Source organism: Phascolarctos cinereus, unplaced genomic scaffold, assembly GCF_003287225.1.
Source record: "Phascolarctos cinereus isolate Bilbo 61053 unplaced genomic scaffold, phaCin_HiC Scaffold_5;HRSCAF=322, whole genome shotgun sequence".
Lineage (NCBI taxonomy): Eukaryota > Metazoa > Chordata > Mammalia > Diprotodontia > Phascolarctidae > Phascolarctos > Phascolarctos cinereus.
This window is the reverse complement of record NW_027555958.1, coordinates 197,766,913-197,789,358: the sequence shown is the minus strand read 5'-3', so window position 1 is coordinate 197,789,358 and position 22,446 is coordinate 197,766,913. Positions and strand designations below refer to the sequence as shown.

General features: G+C 38.4%; 1 protein-coding gene, 1 long non-coding RNA gene and 1 pseudogene across 3 annotated transcripts in view; 1 reads left to right on the top strand and 2 right to left on the bottom strand.

The window, feature by feature from the left end:
- Positions 1-5,364: 5,364 nt before the first annotated feature.
- Positions 5,365-10,089, bottom strand: LOC144457577 (small ribosomal subunit protein eS24 pseudogene; annotated as a pseudogene).
- A 760-nt stretch (positions 10,090-10,849) lies between these two features.
- Positions 10,850-22,446, top strand: part of OGFRL1 (opioid growth factor receptor like 1) — a 30,572-nt gene continuing 18,975 nt past the window's right edge. The window contains exons 1-4 of one of the 2 annotated variants that reach the window (XM_021000150.2): positions 10,850-11,951; positions 17,696-17,782; positions 18,809-18,887; positions 22,341-22,419. In XM_021000150.2, the coding sequence (XP_020855809.1) occupies positions 11,694-11,951; positions 17,696-17,782; positions 18,809-18,887; positions 22,341-22,419 (503 nt within the window). In that variant the 5' untranslated portion in view covers positions 10,850-11,693. Of the gene's footprint in view, positions 11,952-17,695; positions 17,783-18,805; positions 18,888-22,340; positions 22,420-22,446 lie in introns of both variants that reach the window. The other variant, XM_021000149.2, reaches the window with a different exon arrangement.
- Positions 12,147-14,027, bottom strand: LOC110217672 (uncharacterized). Its single transcript, XR_002327113.2, has 3 exons — positions 13,508-14,027; positions 12,886-12,948; positions 12,147-12,489 (listed from the first exon to the last, which is right to left on the bottom strand). It is a non-coding gene; the product is annotated as an uncharacterized LOC110217672 (long non-coding RNA).

Below are 22,446 nucleotides of genomic sequence, written 5' to 3'. Positions count from 1 at the left end.
TTAGTTATAATTTTCTTATGAATTTTCATTTTTGGATCTTGTTTAGGTAGTAACTGGTGAATTTTTCAACTTTATTTTGCCCCCTAGTTCTAGAACTTTGGGGCAATTTTTCTGAATAATTTCTTTAAGTATAGTGTCTAGACTCTTTTTTTGTTCATAACTTTCAGGTAGTCCAACAATTCTTATGTTATCTCTCCTTGATCTGTTTTCTAGGTCAGTTGTTTTTCTAATGAGATGTTTTACATTCTCTTCCATTTTTTTCACTTCAAATTTTGTTTTATTATTTCTTGATGTCCTACGAACTTATTAGCTTCCTTGCTCAATTCTAATTTTTGAGCATTAATATTCTTCCATAAGTTTTTGGTCTCTTTTTTCCAATTGGTTGACTTTCATTTCATAATTTTCTTGCTTTTCTTGCATTACTCTTATTTCTTGTCCCAACTTTTCCTCAACTTTTCTTCTAAGGTCCTTTTAAAAGCTCTTCCAAGAACCCTTTTTGTGCTGTGACCATTTTACATTTTTCTTTGAAGCTTTACAAGAAGCTGTCTTATCTTCTGAATGTGAACCCCTGTTCTTCTCTCACCATAGCAGCTATCTATGATTGGGTTCTTTCTCTGTTTTGTATACATTTGTTTTGATGCCCTATTTCTTGGCTACTAACTTGATCTTAGAGTTGGGCTGTGCTCCCAGGGTGTGGGGGATAATGTCTCAGGCTTCAGGTTTTTCATGTTGTTATTTTCTGAGCTCTATCTAGGGGCCTTTGTCCTCTTGGTTCTTCCAGTGTTCTATAAACCAAGGCCAGATGTGGTCATTACTACTCTGGTTCACATCTTGGTCTATGAGTGCCCTAAGGTACTCCTCTCTGCCTCTGAGCCATAGCCCCACTCAGCACTGCTACCACTGCAAAGATCCTTGCTCTCTGCAGACCCTTAGCTTGCTACAAGAATCAGCTTACCCCTTGCTCTGGAACCAAAACCAAGGATTCTGCTCCCCTGTGATCAACCAGCTAGCAAGGCCCCCTCTTGTTACCATACCCATAGCATGTGCTCACTTCTTCTCACCTGCAGCCACAGATTAATCAGCATGCCTCCCACCTCCCCTCATCCAGCACCAGCAGACACCCAGAGTCTTTCTTGATCAGTCACCCAAACCCCACACCATCCTGGAGCAAAAGCTCCCGAAGCAAAGGTTGCCTACAATGCTTGATGTTTGTTGACTCTGAGGTATCTGCTCTAGGGTGTCTGCACTTCAATCAGGTGGACCACCATCCCAGAGGTCAGATCTTTCCTAACTTTCTCCTAAGTTGTCTTAGGCTAGACAATTGCTTTATTCCACTTTTAATTATTTCTGCTTCTCTAAAATTTACTTTGAGGCATTATTTTAAGTTATTTGGGGGGGAATTTGGGAGAGCCAGGTAGTTTTCTACCATCTTCCCACAATTCCCTCTAGATGTAATTGACTTAACTATTTTCTTATGAAGTTCTCTTCTCAGTTATTTGTGTTTTTGACAACTATTTCCATGTGAAATTGCTGTGAGACATTATAAGCTTCATGCCATCTATTGGCCCTCATAGTACAAAGGTATGCCTATCTTTCTCCCCTAATTGCGTCTGCCCTCATGCTTTAAAGAGCAAGCTGAGTATGCAAGAATTGAATTGCTTTATATTTTGCTTTTCAGGTGACAAATCATTAGTTCTCAGCAAAGGTTTAAAAAATAACAAGAATCAAAAATAAATTTTTCTCCTACTTAGAAGAAATTGACTTTGAAATAGCTATGAACACAAGCTATTTGAGAATAAAGATTGTTTCATTCTTTGTACTTGTACCCCTACTGCCTGGCACATAGTAAGTGCTAATAAATGCTAGTTGATTGATTCTCAGCACTCCATCAATACAAGTAATAACTCCTCTTATTATAACTCAGTAGTTGATATGGTCCAAAAATGTATCACCTGATGGCCAGGCCATAGTCAAAGCCTCTCCAGTTTTGTTCTAGTCTTTGATGACTGAGGTCCACTTTTATATCATAAAGAGGCATTAGAATAAAATGCTAGTGAAAAATACATCTTAAATGTGAAGATCATGCCATTTATAATGACTGAGTCATATTCTACAGCTACTGAGCGGGGCTGGAGTGTGATTGCAGGTGACAAAAGAAGATGAAAGAAGAAGAAAAAAAGAAGAGGAGGAGGAAGGGTTTAGAACAATTGTTGTGCCAAGAGTGACAGAGATAATTAGAAGACTTTTTAAGAAGCTTCCCAATCCCAACTGAGCTTAGGGATCATGAATTTGTAGTGGGTGAAATCAGCTGTATTAAAAACAACAACTTCCTTTAGTGAAGTGCAGCAGTCTTAAAACAGAAATGAAGAAACTGAGGGGTGGGAATTAATTATGGATGAGCAGGAGGTAGAATTTATGATAAAAGAGTACCGACTTTGGAACCAGAAGACAGGTTCAAATCTCCCCTCTGACCCTTACTATCTGTGTGTGACCGTAGGCAAATCACTTAACCTCTCTGGGCCTCACTTTTCTCATCTGTAAAATGGAGACAGGTACTTAGGGTGGGAGGAGGGGCGAGATGGGGAGAAAATTTGGAACTCAAAATCTTGTGGAAGTGAATGTTGGAAACTAAAAATAAATAAATTAATAAATAAAAAAATGGAGGCAGGTGGATTAAATGACCTTTAGGTTCCTTCTAGCTCTAAAACTATGATTTATAGGTCAGGAAGAAGGGACATTCAAGAAGGCAAGTGAATGATTAAATAAACATAGCAGTAGGTTGAGATCAAAATTGTTGATATTGTCATAATTTTCTACTTTTCATTACTATAGTAACTGATGAATATTGGTTGATTAATCATATATTCTGATGCATTTTCAAAATCTAGGCCCTGACTCATTCATTCTAAGACTTTATAGAGCTATAGCATCCCAAAGAAACAGAAGTGGGAGAAGAGTTGGAAATATTTGACTACCATAATCCTGGGAAAAGCCCTTTACAGTTTTGGCGTATATGCCAAGAATGAATTCTAATTGGCTTAGGTAGGTATTCAGTCTGTGGGATTTTGAATAGATAAAAAGACTCTTTGAACAGAGGTTAATGATAAAGGATGATCTTTCTACCTTTGTTGAAGTATATTGAAGTAGTGTTAGGTCCAGTTTTTATAATGCTTCAGAAGTGTACCTACGTTAATAAAGTTGATATATGATATTGGGTTGAGAGATAAAAATACCAATACTGAAAAAATAATTAAAATAAATATCCTACTAGACCCACAATAGTGGGCTATTTTGGGTGCTTTGATGTCTGAGCCACAGCTGAAAGCATTCTATCCTTAGTTTTTACTTTAATTTTTTTTTAACATTTTAAGTTTTATATGAGTCCTATAATTATCTCTGGGTTCCAATTTATACAAATTTGTACAATTTGTACAAATAAAATCCCCAACAAACATTTTTTTGAAAAAATGAACAAATAACAAGTATGCAAAATAAGCTACATTCAGGTCAAAGTTTAATAAAAGGTAAATAGTTAATAAATGAAAAAAATTATTAAAGGACAAAACTTATTTTTTTTTCATTGATGGACATACATGATTTCTAATTTTCAGATGGATTTTACTTCTCACTTTTCCTTTCTCGAGATTAGGCTTTCCCCAAGGCATAGGTTTTACATATAGTATATTTTCTAAACATTAAAAATATTTTTCCCTACAGTTCTCCTCTTTGTCTTTTTTTAGTATAGAACCTTAAACTAAATACAATAGGCTAACTCCAGTCTATTTTGCTATCTATTGCTGAGATAGAGCAAAGAATGGCTGTGAAATATTATTCTTTTGTGAATAAGGATTAATACCTAAATATTTATTTTATCATTCTCTATATAGCTACATTTTCTTATTTGGCTGCCTAAATTTTAGTTGAATAGTTATAAATGTGATAATTTCTTACTAAATTCTCATTATATTGATTTTAACTTGTCCTTATCAAGGATTTCACTATATATTAATCCAATACTCATAAAGCTTATGATCTTCGCTAGCTCTGTATTATCTATAAATTTGTTTACTGTAACAGGTATTCTATACTGTCAGTCAGGAAAACATTTAATAATATTTGATCTAGAACAAGCCTTTGGATTCAAAAACTACTCACTGGGAATAAATTTCCAAATGCTATGTTCTTTCCTTTAGAGTCCTGGGCTACTGCTCACTAAGATATTGCTTCAGCATATTAACCAGTAGGCTCAGTGACTTGGAGAAGGTCTACTGCTGCCTGAGAGGTGCCATATATCCATGCTAGGAGTTCTCAATTTTGTGGGATGGGGTGGGGAGTGGGGGTGTGTCTATGGACTATTTCAGCAAAGACCTGGCAGAGTATCTATCCCCCAACCATCCACCACTCATTAAAGGGAAACGTGTCAGAATTGATAGGGCTCGTGTTGCTTGGCCAGTGAAGTAATCTCTCTTCTTCCTCATTTTACAATTAAATGCCAAAAATAAATGATTAACTCATTCTAGAAACAACAGTACAGAAATATGAAACAGTCACAAGATAAGAAATTCATTCATGACCTATCCAGATGACCTTTTCAGACTTGGTAATTTTAATGAACAGGACTGAGACAGTGACTCACTCAGTAACTGTCTGATTGATGGGAACATCAGATGCAGCATGGTACAGTGGGAAGAGCACTGTGGAATATGAGGACCTGGGTTCAAATCTCATCTCTGACACTAACTTCATCTCCTTAAGCCTTAGTTTCTCATCTGTAAAATGGGAGATTTGTGGTATGGTCAAGACAGGGCTAGGAATATTTCTGTGAGATTTCTCCATTCTCCTTCCCTAGCTAGTAACAGACAAAACTTCCTTTCTTAGATGCCAGTTTCTGCAGTCATGGGCTTGGGCAACTTCCTGCAGTTATATTCTCATATATTCCTGTATGGTTATTTTCATAAGTGCTTGAGGAATTTGTGGAACTGAATTCTCACCCCCTAGCACTCTTATCTGAAAGGCTGCTGCTTCAGGGAGTGGTGGGTGTCTGTCTTTCTTAGGGCTATCACTTAGTTTCAGTCCTGGCTTATCTTTGGAATGCCCATCCCTTATACCTGGAGTCAGTTTTCTGGTAAAAAAAATGGCCTATTTTCTATCTTTCAACTGAGTATTTTCATGAGTGGCTCTTTTTTTTTTTTAAACCCATTCATCCCTGTAAAAGTATTCCCAAAATTAATGTCATTTTCTATGAGTTATTACCAGGCACTAGACACAGAGTAAACCCATTGGTCAAAAGGAGCCAATCAGGAGCCTGCAGTGACCAAAGTCTTGCTTACTCCCAGATGCCTTTTTTAAAAAAATTTTTAAATGTTTTTTAAAGTTTTTACATAGTTTATTTATGCTCTGATGAAAAATTTTCTTCACGGATAAACATCTTCCATAGTGCCTTTTAATCCTTCTTTTTGCCAGAACTGACATTTGCCCTGACTTTTTTCATTCTGTTCTTGTGTTCCTTTTGCTCTATTCTTGATGTCTTTTTCTTCTCATACAGGCCATGCCTTGCAAGTCTGTGCTTTGGTTTATTTTTCTTTGCATAGTCAAGGGAATCATAAATCATGCCAAAGCCTGTTGTTTTGCCACCACCAAAATGGGTTCTGAATCCAAAGACAAAAATGACGTCTGGAGTTGTCTTGTACATCTTGGCCAGTTTTTCTCAAATTTCAGTCTGGGCACTGTGGCCTTTCCAGGATGAAGGACATCTGTAACCATCTGTTTATGCTGAAGAAGTCTGTTTGTCATGAACTTCCTGGTTCTGATGGTTACAGTGTCATTCATGGTGGCGGCGGCTCCTCGAGCAGTAGGAGATGGAAAGGTCCCAGATGCCTTTGATGGTGTTTGTCGTTGACCTTGCTGAACTGTGGCGTGCCACCCCCCCAAAACTGGCCCAAAGCAGCCTTGCGGTCAACTGTGCCTGCAAAACATCCTACACCTGGTCCCACCTGTCCTTGGTAAAGACTCTCTATTCTTTTTCCCAATCCCTCCCTGAACCTTTCCTTTATGGTTTTCAAGCAGAAATCTCCCCTGCCTCTCCTGGACTATGGGCTCCTTTGTATCTTATACTACACAGGTCTTGGCACTAGTATCTGATTTTCCTCCTAAAAAACGTTTTTAACCCAATTTGGACTCCTCTGAATTTTGAGAGGTGGGCTTTGCTGGTTGACATCCCTATACACCAATTTAATCTTATGTACCAAGTTTTCAATTTAGTTCAACAAACATGTATTATTAATGTATATTACATTTGCCATGTTCATGACATTATGCTAGATGGTAGGAATAGCAAGATGAAAAATGTGACACTTTCTACTTTCAAAGAATTTATCATCTAGCCATCACTTGAGGACCTTCTGTGATGAGAAATATTGTTTCCTAAAGCATCCCATTCCACTTTTGGATAGCTCCAATTGAAGATCATTTTAGGTATGAGGTGTAGCCAGTAAAAAGGCAGGGAGATAGAACAAAGTAGGTCAGTGTAGCTAGATTAAAGAGTAGATGGAGGGGTAAGATGTAAAAAAGATTGTAGAGGTAGGAAGGGGTCAGGTTATGAAGACATTTAAATGCCAAACAGCATATTTTGTATTTGATCCTGGAGACAATAGGGAGTCACTGGAGTTTATTGATTTGAGCTAGGGAGATCAACCAAAAGGCTCTATCTTGCCTGGACTCAGGCCCACCACACCACTTTCTGACCATTTTTGTGCCAAACTACCCTCCCTGTATCTTCCAACTCTACCTCTGAGAAGTTATGAAATTAACACTATCATTCCTAGAAAGAATATGCTAATCAATGATCCTCTGACTACATTCATTATTCTTTCTGACTTCTCTGTCCAAAATACTCCTCCTTGGTCATCTTCATCCCCCCCAATAGTGTTGTCTTTTCTTATTAGAATGTAAGTTCCTTGAGGGCAGTGACTTTCCTGCTAGTGTTTGTATCCCCAGTGCTCAACATAGTGCCTAGTATGTAGTTAATGCTTAGTACATGCTTTTTCTTTCATTCAATTAATCATTCTTTTATGACATACTTTACTCTAGTTCTTCTCTGATGCTCTTTATTTATTATCTGTTGCAGATTGCTCAGCCTATGATTGTATTTATGCTTTCTCTCCTTTCTCCCTTTTCTTCTTTTCTCTTCCTTCCTTTTTCTGCTTTCCCACCTTTTCTTTTCTTTCCCTCCATCCTTTCTTTACCCCTTCCCTTCCTCTCTTCTTTTTTCTTTCTCTTTCTTCCTTCTTTCATTTCTTTATTCCTTCCTTCCATTTTTCTGCCCATTAAATTTTCCAAATCTCTGTGACATGTTTTAAATGTTATTGAACTCTGAAAATTCTGACGACTCAGTTGTAGATAGAACTAAGAATACAATTTCTTCTGCAAATGTGGCATTTATTAATGCTGTTGGCAAATAACTACCTTCATCCTAGCCAAGACACTATCATCTCACACTTGGATTACCACAGTACTCTTCTAACTTGATCTCCCATTCATTTTTCTCTGTGCAATTCATTCTATATACCAGTACAAAATTAATGTTATCAACACACCATTTTAATCATGCCTGTCCCTTGCTTCTGAACTTGCAATAGTGCTTCTAGTATGTATAGATTCAACTACAAACTTCAGAGTCTGACATTCAAAAGCCTTCTCAATCTCAATGGGTCCCAAAGTACCTATCCAACCACATTTCGAAGGTCCTTACTCAGGTCAGTTTTGGCTTCCTTCCTACTACAACCACCCATACTTACTCTTACTTTTTTGCCTGTGCTGATATTATTCCCTTCATATAAAAGATCCTTTCACTTTCTCTTATTCAAATTCTAACTATTCTTTTTTTTTAAATGAGATTCTGATAATTTTCTTAGTGTAATGAATTCCTAGTTAGGAAACTCCTTCTACCAACGTAAATAGGCAACTGATCTTTAACTTACAGTCAGTTATCTGAAGCATTGAGAGGTTAAGTGACTTGCCCAAGGCCACAAAACCAGTATATGACAGAGGAAGGTGGGACTAGAACCCAGGTGCTCCTGACTCTAAGGATGCCTCTAAACTCAACTGTTACTCTTAATACCATTCAAAAAATGGTAAGTGTGCAGTCAAATTCACGCAAAGAATTCTAAGTGATTTAAAGAGAGAGGGATCACATCTATAGGGTGGTGGTGGGTAGTGGTGGTGGTAGTGGCAGATATCAGGAAAGGAAATGACACCTGAGCTGGGCCTTGAAGGAGAAGAGATGCCATTAGGTGGAGATGAGTTAGGGGAGAAGTCTATTCCTGTCACGGAGATTCTATGTGTATTCAGGTATTGTTTATTGTATCAAGACCAAGAAAATACTATAAAATAGAGATGGAAAGTAGAGTAAAGTAAGTTGGAGAAGGACTTAAATTGAAGGCTAAGTAGCTTGTGCTTCATTCTGTTGGAAATGGGGAGCCTTTGAAAGTTAAAGAGCCTGGAAGTGTTGCGGTCAGATCTCTGCTTTAAGATTATCTTGGCAGCTGGAGAAAGGCTGCCTAAATATGAGAAGGGAAGAGGTTGGTGGAGAAAAGTCACGTCAATAAAATCATGTGAATTTCATAACATGAACCTGGTTTCCATTTTAAAATGGAGTATGGAGTATGGAGTAGATAGTCTTGAGTTTTTATTCAGATTTCAAAACAGGTTATTTCTGGAGGGTGAGGGAAGCAATTATCTCATTATTGTCTATAACAGTGTTCTCCAAAGCAGGGGAAGGAATAGTAGTGGACTGACCCCATGGAGTGTGTGATCAACCAATTAGAGGGTGGCAAGACAGATTTTATCCCATTCTCTCTTTGATAGGCAGCTGATAGCCAATCATGAGGTTTGTCTCAGACACAACTACGGCCTATTCTTATCCCCCAATACTCTACCTCCTCCCTCTGCTGTGCAAGTTTTCTCTTCTCCCTTCTGAGTCTGGCTAGGCATCTCAGCACAGTTATAACCAAAACTAACTTCCACCACAACAGTTACTCTGTGACACTGGGAAATTCTGTCCCTACATATTCCCTCTCAGATTCCTTCATGGCTGCTATACTGGGGTAGTGGCTTGTAAAGATCTTTGCTTCCTCACTTTTCATTTTGAGATGAGCAGGTGTGAGTGAATTGCAATCTGAATCACAAATCTCATTAGATTATCTTTCCACACCCCACTTCCAACCTACCTATTTTTCAAACTTCCCTGTTACTGTCAAGGGCACCACCATCCTCCTAGTCATCCAGGTTTTCACAACATTCATATCGTCTTTGACCTTTTTTTTTTTTTTGCGAGGCAATTGGGGTTAAGTGACTTGCCCAGGATCACATAGCTAGTAATTATCAAGTGTCTGGTCTGAGACTGCATTTGAACTCAGGTCCTCCAGGGCTGGTGCTCTATCTACTAAGTGACCTAGCTGTCCCACCATCTTTGACTCTTGACTTTTCCTTAGCCCCACCCTCCGCATATCTAGTTTGGGGTCAAATCTTGTCCTTTCTGCTTCTAAGCCTCTTCTGTCCGCTCTTAAGGCCACCACCACTCGAGTTCAGGTCCTTTTCATCACTTACCTGGACTATTACTATAACCTCTCAAACTGGTCTCCCACCCGCAAAGCCTCTATTATATTCTTAAAGCTGCTAGGTAGCATAGTGGATTGAGAATGGAACTTGGAGTCAGGAAGATTTGAATTCCCAGCCTGCCTCAGACTTTCTAGCTATGTGACACCCAGCTATGTGTCTACTTTCAGCTTCGGTTTTTGAAATTATAAATAGGGGATAATAATAGTACCTACCTCACAGAGCTGTGAGGATTAAATGAGTTTGCCATATGAAAAGTGCTTTGCAAACTTTAAAACATGATATAAACGATAGTTATTATTATTATTAATCATTATCATCACTATCCTCCATAAACTGCCAAAGCGACTTTCCTAAAGTGTGACCCTGTCACTCATCTGCTCAGTAAACTTCAATCGTTTCCTATTGACTTCAGGATCCACTATTATTACATGTTCGTCTCATCCTTTTGCAAATTGTATTTTTTGGTGTAAGTTGGATGATATATAAAATTATTAGTATAACAGCACATGCATATAATTTACAAATAACCAAACATACATATTTGGGAGTATATGCTCAAAAATATCTTACTGAAGGTGTACAGGCTCAAAAAAGACTGGAGACTGCTGGTCTATGACGCAATATAGCTATTAGAAGGTGAGCTCCTTGAGGGCAGGAACCTTTTTTATTCCTTTGTTTTTTGTCTTAGTTTATATTCTCAGTGCTTAACATAGTGCCTGGAACATAGTAAGTGCTTAATAAATGCTTGTTGACTGAAAGCAGTAAAGATTAGATAGAATTGTATAAGGAACAAGTACATTTTAATAGAGTTCTTACACATTCATAGACTACATACACTTAACTCTTGAACACGCAGACACACAGATAGACAGACAGACAGACAGACAGACAGACACACACACACACACACACACACACACACACACACACACCCGAGGTAGAGATCAGCATATCAGCATATACTACAGACTGTGGAAAGTTTTGAGTTTTATCTGAACTTCAGGCACAGGAAGGAGGATGGAATTTTGGGGAGGAAGGAATTCTGTAACCACCCTAACTTGTACCAGTTGTAATTTGGCTTTTGCGGTTTTTTGACGGTGGGACCCCATTAGTTTTTGTCTTCCTTCTGCTGCAGTTAATTTGTCTTCCTCCTAGGCAAGCAGTGGGAGGGGGAGGGGAAACAATAAATGTTTGATGATAGGGCAGCTCCTCAAATTCCTGGGACAACTCTGACCCAGTCTGTCAGCTCGCGGGAAGGGGGATATATGTCTCATTCTTGACTCTTCAGCCAGCCTGGGACACAAGGCTGTGGGGGTTGGTGGGACAATCCCACAGGACCAGGAAGGAAGGCGCCCTGTCTTCATTAAGGGCCTCGTTCCCACCCCAGAAGCTAGCTAGGCAAAAAGGCAAAGTAAGGCGTAGCAGCCCAGGCTGAAACGTGGGGGGTTAAAAATGCCAGCTCCAGGGTTCTGTGAGGTGCCGCCTGGGGGGAGGGACTCTGGCCTACCTTCGCTGCCCCTTCCTCTGTCGCCCTGGCCAGCACCCAGCCTCCTGCCCATGAGGAGGAGAAGGTATCAGATGGGCGGGTTTAAACGTTTGCGGTGGAAGTCCCGAGGCCGCCTGCTCCTCCCTGTGAGTGTGTGTGTCTGCCTGTCTCTGCACTGAAGCAGCGGCGGCAGCTGTAGCGGTGGCGGAGGCAGCAGCAGCAGTGGCAGCAGCACCATTGGCCGGACTGGACCTAAGCATCAGTGCTGTGCTGGTGGCAGCTGCCCTGTGCTCTTTCGGAGGCCCTTGCGTCCCGTCCCAGGCCACCCCCAGACACCTAGTGCTGCCATGCTCGGGCGCTAGCCCCCATCTCGGGTTCCCCTTCCCCCCCCCCCAGCTTCCCTTCGGCTCTTTGCTTTCGTGGGGGCAGCGGCGAGGGCTGTGTGCTTGAGCTGGGGTGGCCGCCGCCGCCTCCCTCCCCGAAGCCCCTTGCCCTCTCCCTCGGCCCTCCTCATCTTCCTCCTCCTCCTCCTCCTCCTTCACCTCCACCTTCTCCCTCTGCAACCTCCGTCTCTGTCGCCGTTTCTTCAATGGGCAATCTGCTGAGCGGGACCAGCTTCAAGGAGCCCACCACCGTGGAGGACTGTGACTCCACCTGGCAGACGGACTCCGAGCCCGAGCCGGACGAGGAGGAAGACGGCCCAGCCGGCAGTGGCCCAGGCAGCCGCGAGGGCCCGGGGCACGAGCCCGAGCAACCAGCGGGGCCACCTGCTAGGGCCAGCCCGCGGGCAGAAGACAACCCTGCAGCACCTGAGGGAGACGCGGACGCCGCCGGTAGCAAGGAGCAGGTATGCCCCAGAGGCTTCCCGGGGGGAAGGTGCTAGGTCCTCTCTGGTCCAGTGCTATCCCCGAGCCGTGCCCTTTCCCCTTCTTCCCCCGGCCCCCCGCGTCCTCCTGGAGGATTTGAGAGCATCTCTGTTCCCGAGTGGAGCACTTGGTTTTGCTGCCACAGCCCGATGAAGAAGGGAGGGAGGACTCAGAGAGAGTGAAGGAAGAAGCGCCCTCATATTAGAGTACCCTAGTCTGAATACATTTTATTTATTTTTGTGGGGTGAGAGGGTGCTTCTTTAAGCCCCATTCCTCCCTCCTTGCCTTCCGCAAGACAGTTGCCAGTCCAGGGGTTCTTTTCTCCCTTGGCACAGTCCTCTTTGAGTCACCAGGAAGTTGAGGGGAGCCCTGCAATTGCAGGCAGGTTGAGAAGTAGGCGTGTGGCTGTGGTTGTGGCTGGAGGCCCAGGCCCGCTGCACATCTGTGCCCATGAATTGTATTGTATAAGGAAATTCTTCCAAAGAGAAAACCAAATTTGGTTTGGTGCTCTCCCTGCACCTGGAAGAAGGGAGAAAGAAGAACAGAGAAGTGCCAGTTAAGTAGCTAAAAATAGAAGGCTATGAAACCTATTCACAGTTGTGGAAATTCTCTTAAACTTAAACTTATATGTTACCTTAAGGCTTAACTAAATGGCTTCCCTGACCATAACTCTGTATGGTAGAGTACTTAGTAGTGCTAATCTCCATTTTACAAAGGCTTAGAGAAACTGCCCAAGGTCACAAGGTCTAGCAAGTGGCAGAGCTGAAACTTCTGACCCCCGAGTCGAGTCCCCTTTCCACTGTGCAGACCACACCTAAGTCTGTCCTTTTCTCCTATTGTTAGGAGTATTACCATCAAACTATTTCTATTATTTCCCCACTTTAAGTTAAAATATTAGAACAGTTCTTCATTTACCCATGTAGTGCATCTGTCTCATCCAAGAAATTCACAGGAATTGTGTTATTTCACTCAGTAAACCTGTTAAAATAGGTAGTTTTAAGCACAACCGTCTTTATATTTAAAACGACAATACCATATGTAATTTTGCCAACTTTTTTTCCAAATAAAGAAAATCTTCAATCTCTGATAAATCACCCAGAACTTCTGGAAAAAGAGAAAAGAAAAGGCATGTACTACTCACAGTGGAAAACCATCATCCCAAAGGCTGCTTCACTAAGAAGGGACATGCACATAAGATTTTACAGCCAGAAGGGATTATTATTTCTTATTGATCATTTTACTGATAGAGAAATTTAGGCTCAAGAAACTTGCTAATACGTGCTTGAGCCACGATCTAGAACTCTGCTGACTCGAAAACTTCTGCTCTTTCCAGTATACTATACTGTTTCAAAATTAAGCCCATAATAACCTGTTCTGTTTCTATCCATCTAACGTCAATGAAAGTCGGGGGGGGGAGGGGAAGACCAAAGGTTGGTCACTCTCTTTCCCCAGACCTCTTCTACCGGTACCATTCATATTGCAGAGAGTTTCCAACTTGCTAAAGAATTCTCTGGTTTATGAATCCTTTTGGCCGTACCTCAGGAATTTCAGTTTCCTCTGACCCTTGTAATGGTACCTGTTGTAGTGCTCTGTAATCAACTGGGACAACCGGATAAATTTAGACTTGAGTGTCTCTGGTATCCTCTGTTATCCTGACCCAGGAAAGGAAATACTCTGGCATAGCACTGCAGATCCCAAGCTTCCCTAAGTCTTTCAACTTCTAGTTTCCAGAACGAAGGATGAACGACAACAACCTGGTGTTCTATCTACTTGTTCCTGCTTTCTACTTGGGGAGTGGAGAGTATTTGGATATTGTAACTGCATCTCCTCACCCTCTCTAGTTCATATATAACCCATGTACCTCCCACTCTTTCATTTCTCTCCCATTTAAAACAGTCTTAAATAATAGAACACCGGGCTCCAGAATCAGGAGGATTTGAGTTCAAATCCAGCCTCAGACACTTGACATTTACTAGCTGTGTGACCTTGGGCAAGTCACTTAACCCCATTGCCTAGCCAAAAAGAAAAACAAACAAAAACATAGTCTTCTATTGAAGTTTAGGGGTGCCAGTTAATACAAGATAACCAAACTGAATCAGGTTCAAAACTTGACTTGTTATAACCAGCCAGTATCATCTATGTTAGTGTTTCCTAAATGAACTATAGATGAACGGCAACAGAAGGTAAATTTTTATCGTCAATGACGTATTAAGAGGCAGCTTGGTATGGTGGATAGCAAGCCAGTCTTGTAGTCAGGAAGATCTGGTTATGAGTCTCGCCTCTTACATGTATTAGCTCTGTGATTTTGGGTAAGAATTTCTCAGGGACAGCTAGGTGGAGCAGTGGATAGTGCACCGGCCCTGAAGTTAGGAGGACCTGAGTTCAAATCTGGTCTCAGTCACTTGACACTTACTAGCTGTGTGACCCTGGGCAAGTCACTTAACCCCATTGCCTAACAACAACACAAAAAGAATTCCTCAGGGAAATTCTTTAAGATCTGCAAGTTACAGATGAGGAGCCCATCTTCATTGGTGGAACGATATTACAAACAGAGTTCTCTATACTGCTAAAATCACAGGTCCAGGTTAACAAATATGTGGCAAGTTATATATACATCATTGGCAAATCTTTTACTAGCAAACCTACAAATTTAATAAATTTAAACCCATAAACTTTAAAAAGTTTAAAAATTTCCATTCTTTCTCCCCAGACATTTGGCTTGCCCTTGATCTGTGCTCTACTCACCCAAATTATAGTTTGGATTTTCAATTAGAGATTAATAACCTACAAATGGTTTAAATCAAAACTTTGGAGTTTCTTCTACTTCATGATATACATTTCAGTTCCTGCTTTTTTCCATGTTGCCTAAAGTTTCTGTTTTTGTGGGGTGTAGGATTTAATATGAACTTTTGGTTCAGATTTCATTTTGGTCTGCAAAGGAAAAAGCAAAGAACTTTGGATCAGAAAAAATGAGTTTTGATTCCTGGCACTGACCTTTATTAGCTAAGAGGCTGAGTAAATCACTTTAGTTTTGAGCTTAAGTGTCCTCTATTATCTATGAAATGAGGATACTTGCAGTAGTCTCTTCATAGGGTTAGTGTGTGTGTGTACCACATAAATGAGTTATTAGCTGGTATCCATGTAGAAGAGAGGATCATAACAGCATACATCCATAGCTGAGAGGTACCTCAGAGACCATCTAGTCCAGATTAAATGAGATAATATTTATACAGCACTTATCACAATGCCTGGCACATATCAGGCACTGCTAATTCCTTTCCCTTTCCTTAGACCAGACCCCTCATTTTACAAATAAAGAAACTGAGAGCCAGATTTCTGAATTAATTTGCCCAAGGATATATAGGTAGTGATTGATAGAGGTAGGATTTGAGCCCCTGTTTTTTGACTAGAGAAGCAATAATCTTTCTGCTGCATGAAGAAAAGGGTTATTTGATCTAACAAAGCAAGATATGTTTTGTACTATTTTATTATAAAAGTGACTCATATAAGATTTTTTTCATACAGACCTGTAATTTCATTGGTATATGGAATTCTTAGTGTACATATTTTTTTCGTTGATAGAAATTAGCAACTATCTGGGACTTAGTCTTAGAGATTTGCTTAAGCTCAGAGAGGTTTAGTAATTTGCCTGCCTTTTCAGGCCCTTGTTTCTGAGGCTGGACTCAAATTCAGGTCTTACTGACTTCAGATCTACTATACTGCACTGCTTCTTCTTGTATTATATACGTTGGCTTTTGGTTTTCTGTTGACTTTTATCTACATTTTGGACATTTAAAACCCAAAATTCTATTTCTCTTTGGCATACACATTTATAAAATTTTTATTTTTATTTTTATTTTCCAGAAGATACTGCATCTGGGGATGTTGGGCATTTCTGAGACTAAACCTTTTTACACTTTCACTGAGGCCAAGCTGTGAACATTATGTAGTTAATTCTAATGTCATTTCTTGACCTATTGATGCTCAGACTAAATACATTTGGGAACTTGCTAGGTAGAACTGTCTTCAGATGTATGGTATGGTAAGGTAGGCAGAATTTAAGCTTCCTTGTGCTTATAATAGCCAGTGTTCAAAACCAGAGGAGATAGTGTCCAAGTATATGTTCTTGCCTTAATTGCGAGAATCATAGGTGCCAGGCTGCTATTCCTGATGAAGACTGGAAAAAACTGGTCACAAAAGCAAGTAAAGTCAAAGCCTCAACCAAATGCTAATGTTGCAAGTGGATTATCCATCTGTGTGTCTTAAACACCAACTCTCCCTCTCCTAATGATACTTATAACAAATGTATTAATATCTTGCATTTGTATAAGGATCTTCAGATATCAGAACACTTCTTTTAACAAGACATCCAGCTTAAGAATATAGTCAACTCAAATCAAAAGGCATTTATTCAGTGGCTGCTATGTACTAATCATTGAGGATAAAAGAAAGGGGAGAAAATGCCTGCTCTCAAAAGGAGCTCACAGACTTGGAAACATACAAACAACTATATACAAATATGATAACTATCTATATTTCTATATGTATGAATAGATGATAAATCACAGATGGTCACAAAGAGAAGGCACTAGCATTAAGGGGTATCAGGAAAAGCTTCTTTAGGAGGTGAGATTTTAACTAGGGCATGAAAGAAGCCAGGCAAACAAGGAGATGGAGATGAGGAGGAAGGGAATTCCAGGCATTAGGGAAATAGCCAAAGTGCTCAGAGTTGAAGAGTAAATCTAGCGTGAGGAAAATCAAGGAAGCCAGAGTCACTGGATCACAGAGTATGGGAAAGGTAGTAAGATGTAAGAAGCCTGGAACAAAGTATTCCCATATAAATTTTTAAAAGACATATAGATTAAGAATTTAGATTTGGGACAGAGATTAACTTGTTTTGCATGGATTTCTGAACCTAGATATCTGAGTTTCTAACTTTACTAAGATAAGATTGAAGTATCATATATGTTATTTCAGTTTGCAAGTTGATTTCAGTGGAAAGGCTTTTGGTTGTTTAGCATATGTATGTATTTTAATTTTGCTGATTTATGATACAGTTTAATATCATTGAATCAGTAAGAATTATTCATGCCTTCATATTTTCCTTGTTGTGGTGCTATAAAATATGCAGTTTATAGTGCTGTTTGTTAAAAGCCCCCTTTTCCTTTCATAAATATTACTTTACTATGAAGAACAGCTAAGCATTATAGATTTAATGAGTATTTTCTTTATAGAACTGATTTATGTACTTAACAGACTTTGGTTATATGAAATAGTAAAAAATAAATTTTTTCATGTGACTATTTACATAACATGCAGTAAAATATGTAGTAGATTTTTTTTTAAATTTCTGCTGCGTATTGATCTGTCACATTTAGCCCCCTGGGCTTTGGCCTCTCTTGGCTAAGTATGAAGTTTATTATTTATTAGGAAAACTTGTATCAAATTTAGAGTCAAATTTAGATACTTGAAAATTTGATTAAATTAATTAGAAATTAAATTAGAAAATTATTCACTAGCAAAGAATTCTTAGATGATGTGAAGAATCAAAATGAGCTTAGGAGTGTGTGTGTGTGTGTGTGTGTGTGTGTGTGTGTGTGTAGGTTATTATTTCAAGTTAATTCTGGAAATTGTTCAGTGAATTAAACATGGTATTTAATGACATAAACCAATAACCTCTTTTAATGAATAAGTCTGGTTTTTGTTTTTGTTTTTTAACTTTCAGAATGACGATTCCACAGAGTCGGCTGCCAAACCAAAGAGAAGCTTTTATGCTGCAAGAGATTTGTACAAATACCGACATCAATACCCAGTAAGAGTGTTACGTAGAATTCTAGAGCATCCATTTTAGTCTTGATAAGTGTTTTTTCAGCCTCTTCATGGACACCTCCAGTGATAGAAAATGCTACCTGTGAGAACAACCTTTTCTGGGGCAGTCCCAGTCATTAGGAATCATTCATTTCCTTACATCAAGCCAGAATTTGCTTCTGTAATATAAATTAATCCCTTTAATCCGAGTTGGTCCTCTTGGGCTAAATAGGATAATCCTTTTTAAAGTGATAGTCCTTCTAATATCTGGTTAAAGACTAAATCTTCCCAAAGTCTTCTCTTCTATAGGATAAACATTCCTAGTTCCTTTAATCTACATATGATATGATTTTATTATCCTCACCATCCAGAAATTATTCTCCTGAATTGCCTCCAGTTAAGTAATCTTGTAAAATATGATACTCAGAATTAAGTATAACATTTCAGAGGTGGTTTTATTGGGGTAGAGCAGTGGGGTCCTTGAAAGTGGTTTTATTTTATATTTTAAAAACTATTTCAATTTAATTAGTTTCCTTTGTAATCCTCTGTATTTTATTTTGTGCATTTAAAAACATCATTTTGAGGAGTCCACAGGCTTCACCAAACTTCTAGAAGTATCCAGAACACACACACACACACATACACACACACACACACACACAGAGGTTAAGAACAGCTAGGTTAGAGTATACTATAGCTAATAATCCTTGTATAGATATGGAATTTCTGTCACTAAAAGCTAAGAATGCATTTACTTTTTGGCTGCCTCAATAATATACTTTAAGCTTAGAGTCCCTAAATAGCCATAAGTCTAGTAACATAAGTTACTGTTTGGCCATGTCTAGTTAATTCTATGAACTGAAGTACATTTTATAACTTATGTATTAAGTCTTTCTAAGTTATTAACATAACTTACTACAACATATTTCTCCTACTTTTCTGATGTTGCAACAAATTAAGGAGCAAAAAGCTTGACTATACCTTTTTCTGTACCTATGTATTTACTATATGTTGTTGTTTCTTTCAGCAGAACTTTAAAGATCTCCGATATCAAAATGACTTAAGTAATCTCCGTTTTTATAAGAATAAAATTCCCTTTAAACCAGATGGTAAGTAATCTAATACTTTTGATAGCAAATTTTAAGCAGCAATAAATGTGATGATCCATTACTTTATCTGTGTTGTGTACAGCATTCTTAAAAAAGATGTTTATTTGATATTTTTTTTGTTTGTTTTTATTATGTGGCATTAGGTATCCCAAATGCTCTTGCTGAAAGTTGTTCCACCTGTAAATGTAGTGTAAGATCCACTGTCTACTTATTATAGTTATTTTTCTTGCTGAGAATTATAAAGTCCCCACCTGAACCCACCCATTTCTACCATATAACAATTACAAAAACATTTGCTTAGTGCCTACCACATACAAGGCAAAGGGTACAATTAAGACTTTTTCTTGGGATATTTTTGAGTTATGAGAAATTGCTGCCACCATTTCTGAGGAAGCATGCTTAAATGGAGGCAATTTCCACAATAAATCATGTCATAATCTCCTAGGATTTTTTTTTGGGGGGGGAGAATGGACAGAAGAGGAATATGGTATATTTATCTTGTCTCAGTATCCTAACAGTAATAAACCCCCATTATATATAGCTGTGATATAGTAGAAAGTATATTGAATTGAATGTTAGAGGACCTAGCCTAGGCCAGTGATTAGCTGTGCCACTTTGGCCAGATCATTTTACATATCTGAACATTAATTTCTTCATCTGTAAAATGGGGCATGATGCCAACTCTAGTACTAATAATGGAATGGAAAGAATATTGGATTTAGTTGAAGTCAGGTACAAACTGGTTGGAATCCCCTAAGTAACCCTTCAGGTCCCTTCATTTCAGTTTTCTTATCTATAAAGCAGAGAAAACAATACTTACAGAACCTACCTTACAGGGTAATTATAAGGACAAAATAAAAAATAAATGTAATTTTTTACAAACCCTAAACATGTTATGATGATGATGACCTCTTCTCATATTTTTCACTGGGGCTCAGATATAAAAGATGTTTGACAAGCATATATCCTGCTATTATTATTATATATTTAATATCCTATGAACTACTGTACAACTAGATAAAAAATAAAAACAATGAAGATGAGAAAAATGAGAGCGATAGTAATACTAATGATTACTACTACTATTACCACCACTACTACTAATCTATCACAAATCTAGGTCAGATTACAAGAATGCAGTTAGTTTTTACATCATGGCTTGAAGTAGACTTCAAAGTCTCAAGAACTTGTCTTTCTTGCTGTGCTAAGTGGGACTCCCTAGTGTATAAGGCAGAAATAGAATGATTGGTGAGGGGGTGGATGGAGATGAATCCTGAGGCCTCTGGAGGACATGTATTCTTCAAATCTCACTTCAACCCTGTAGAGCAATGATCCCTAACCTTTTTTGGTATGTGATGGACCCTTTGGCAGTCTGGTGAAACCTATGAACCTCTTCTCAGAATTAGTTTTAAAAAATTGAAGGAAATGATAAATTTCCGCTCAGTTGTTTCAGTCATGCCTGACTCTTTGTGACCCCATTTGGGGTTTTCTTGGCAAAGATAGTGGAGTGGTTTGCCATTTCCTTTTCTAGCTCGTTTACAGATGAGAAGTCAAGGCAAATAAGGTTAAGTGACTTGCCCAGGATCACACAATTAGTGAGTGTCTGAGGCTGGATTTGAACTCGAGAAGATGTCTTCCTGATTCCAAGCCCAATGCTCTATCCACTGTGCCACCTAGCTGCCTGTTTTCAGTTAGGGGTTTTATATATATGTATATGTGTGTGTGTATATGTATGTTTATATACACACATGTATATATACATATACACATGTATCTATATATACACATATATGCATATATTTGTATACACACACACACACATATTCCCTTTTAGGTTTACTGACTCACTAGAATCTATCCACAGACCTTTGGTGGTTCAAAGATGCCAGGTAAAGAATTTTTGCTCTAGAGCAGTAGTATCAAACTTAAATAGAAATAGATTCCTGTGGGCTGTGTATTAACTTAGGAAACCACAAATTAACCTGTTATATTGTATTATTTATTTTGTTAAATATCTCCCAATTACATTTTAATCTGGTTTAGTCCAGGAGGAGTTTGATACCTCTTGAGCATTCTCCTTAAGTGCATTAGTTATTTAAACACATTGGTATAGTGGCCACATCTACTTGTTTTTATCTTAATCTTATGTTCTTAGAAATCCCTTTGGGACTATACAGTTGGTTCAAGATAAATTGTTGTGGTTTTAAAATGCTAATTATTTACTCCTTTCAAAAAGAAGGCTAAGAAACACATAAAAAGAGTCAAAGAATAAATAATTAACCTAGCTCTGGTAAGGATTCCATAAGCCTTAATGATTCTAATGGATATTGTTGAATGAAAACTCTTGAAAATAGAGTTATAGCAGTAGCTTGTTTTTGTCTCTTCCATTAGTATATTTATTGCTTGGGCTGACTATAATCAGAGAATCTTTACATGAGTTGTTAAACATTTTATAATCTTTATATTAAGGAGCCAAGTTAGGTTCATGGTAGGATTAGTGGAGTCATAGGTTTCAGCCAGAATTTTATATAAGGCATTTTCTTGGATTCTCAGTGCATGTATTATATAAAATAATTCACATGACACTGCCCCCTTATTTTTTTAAACAAATATTGTATCTGTAAATGTTACCTTTAAGATGGTGATATGTAGGAAAAATGCTCCAAAGATAGGTGTAAAGATGTTTTCCTTTATTTTTAGCATGTCCTCTTCAACTATAGAAATTCAGAATTATTTCTGAATTGCTTCCATAGCCAAAGAGGGAAGAAACCTTGGGTGGTGGGAGGGAACACGTTCAAAAATATTTGGAGAGAGGAGAAAAGAGACATCAGTGGGGGTGGAAGAGAATAAACATGAGTCATATGAAAAAGATTTTTAAATGAATGAGGTTTTTTAATATCAGGGAATATATTTTCAGTTGAATAGCATCCTATATTTGCAGAATCATATTGATCACTTGGGGAATTATTTTCCATTATCTTTTTATATGTTTTATATTTATTCATGTATGTACATGTGGCTTCCCCCTAGTAGAATATAAGCTCCTTAAGGGAAGAAACTGTTTGGTTTTTATTATTGTATCCCCAGTATTAGCACAGTGTATGGCACACAGTAGGCATTTACTAATTTTGTTGAATTAAATTGAATTAGAGGCCTGTTTTTGGGGGGGCTCCAACATTTAAAAATTATTCGTTTCAGCATTCAATGAAATGTAGTATTTTTACTAACATATTCTGTATCTTTAACTTCATACATATGTATATAATTATAGTTATGTACCTATAACTATATAGCTATATAGAAAGATATAGTTATATCTATTTATATATAGTCATACTATGTTTAAGTATAAAACATGGTCAGTTATTATCTTTGACTGACATGAGTCTTACAGTTTATTCTTCAAACATTTTCAAATGAATCTGACTAGTTTTCTAAATATTTACTGTTCAGGTGTTTACATTGAAGAAGTCCTAAATAAATGGAAAGGAGATTATGAAAAACTGGAGCATAACCACACTTATATTCAATGGTTGGTTATTTATTAGCTATTTTAAAG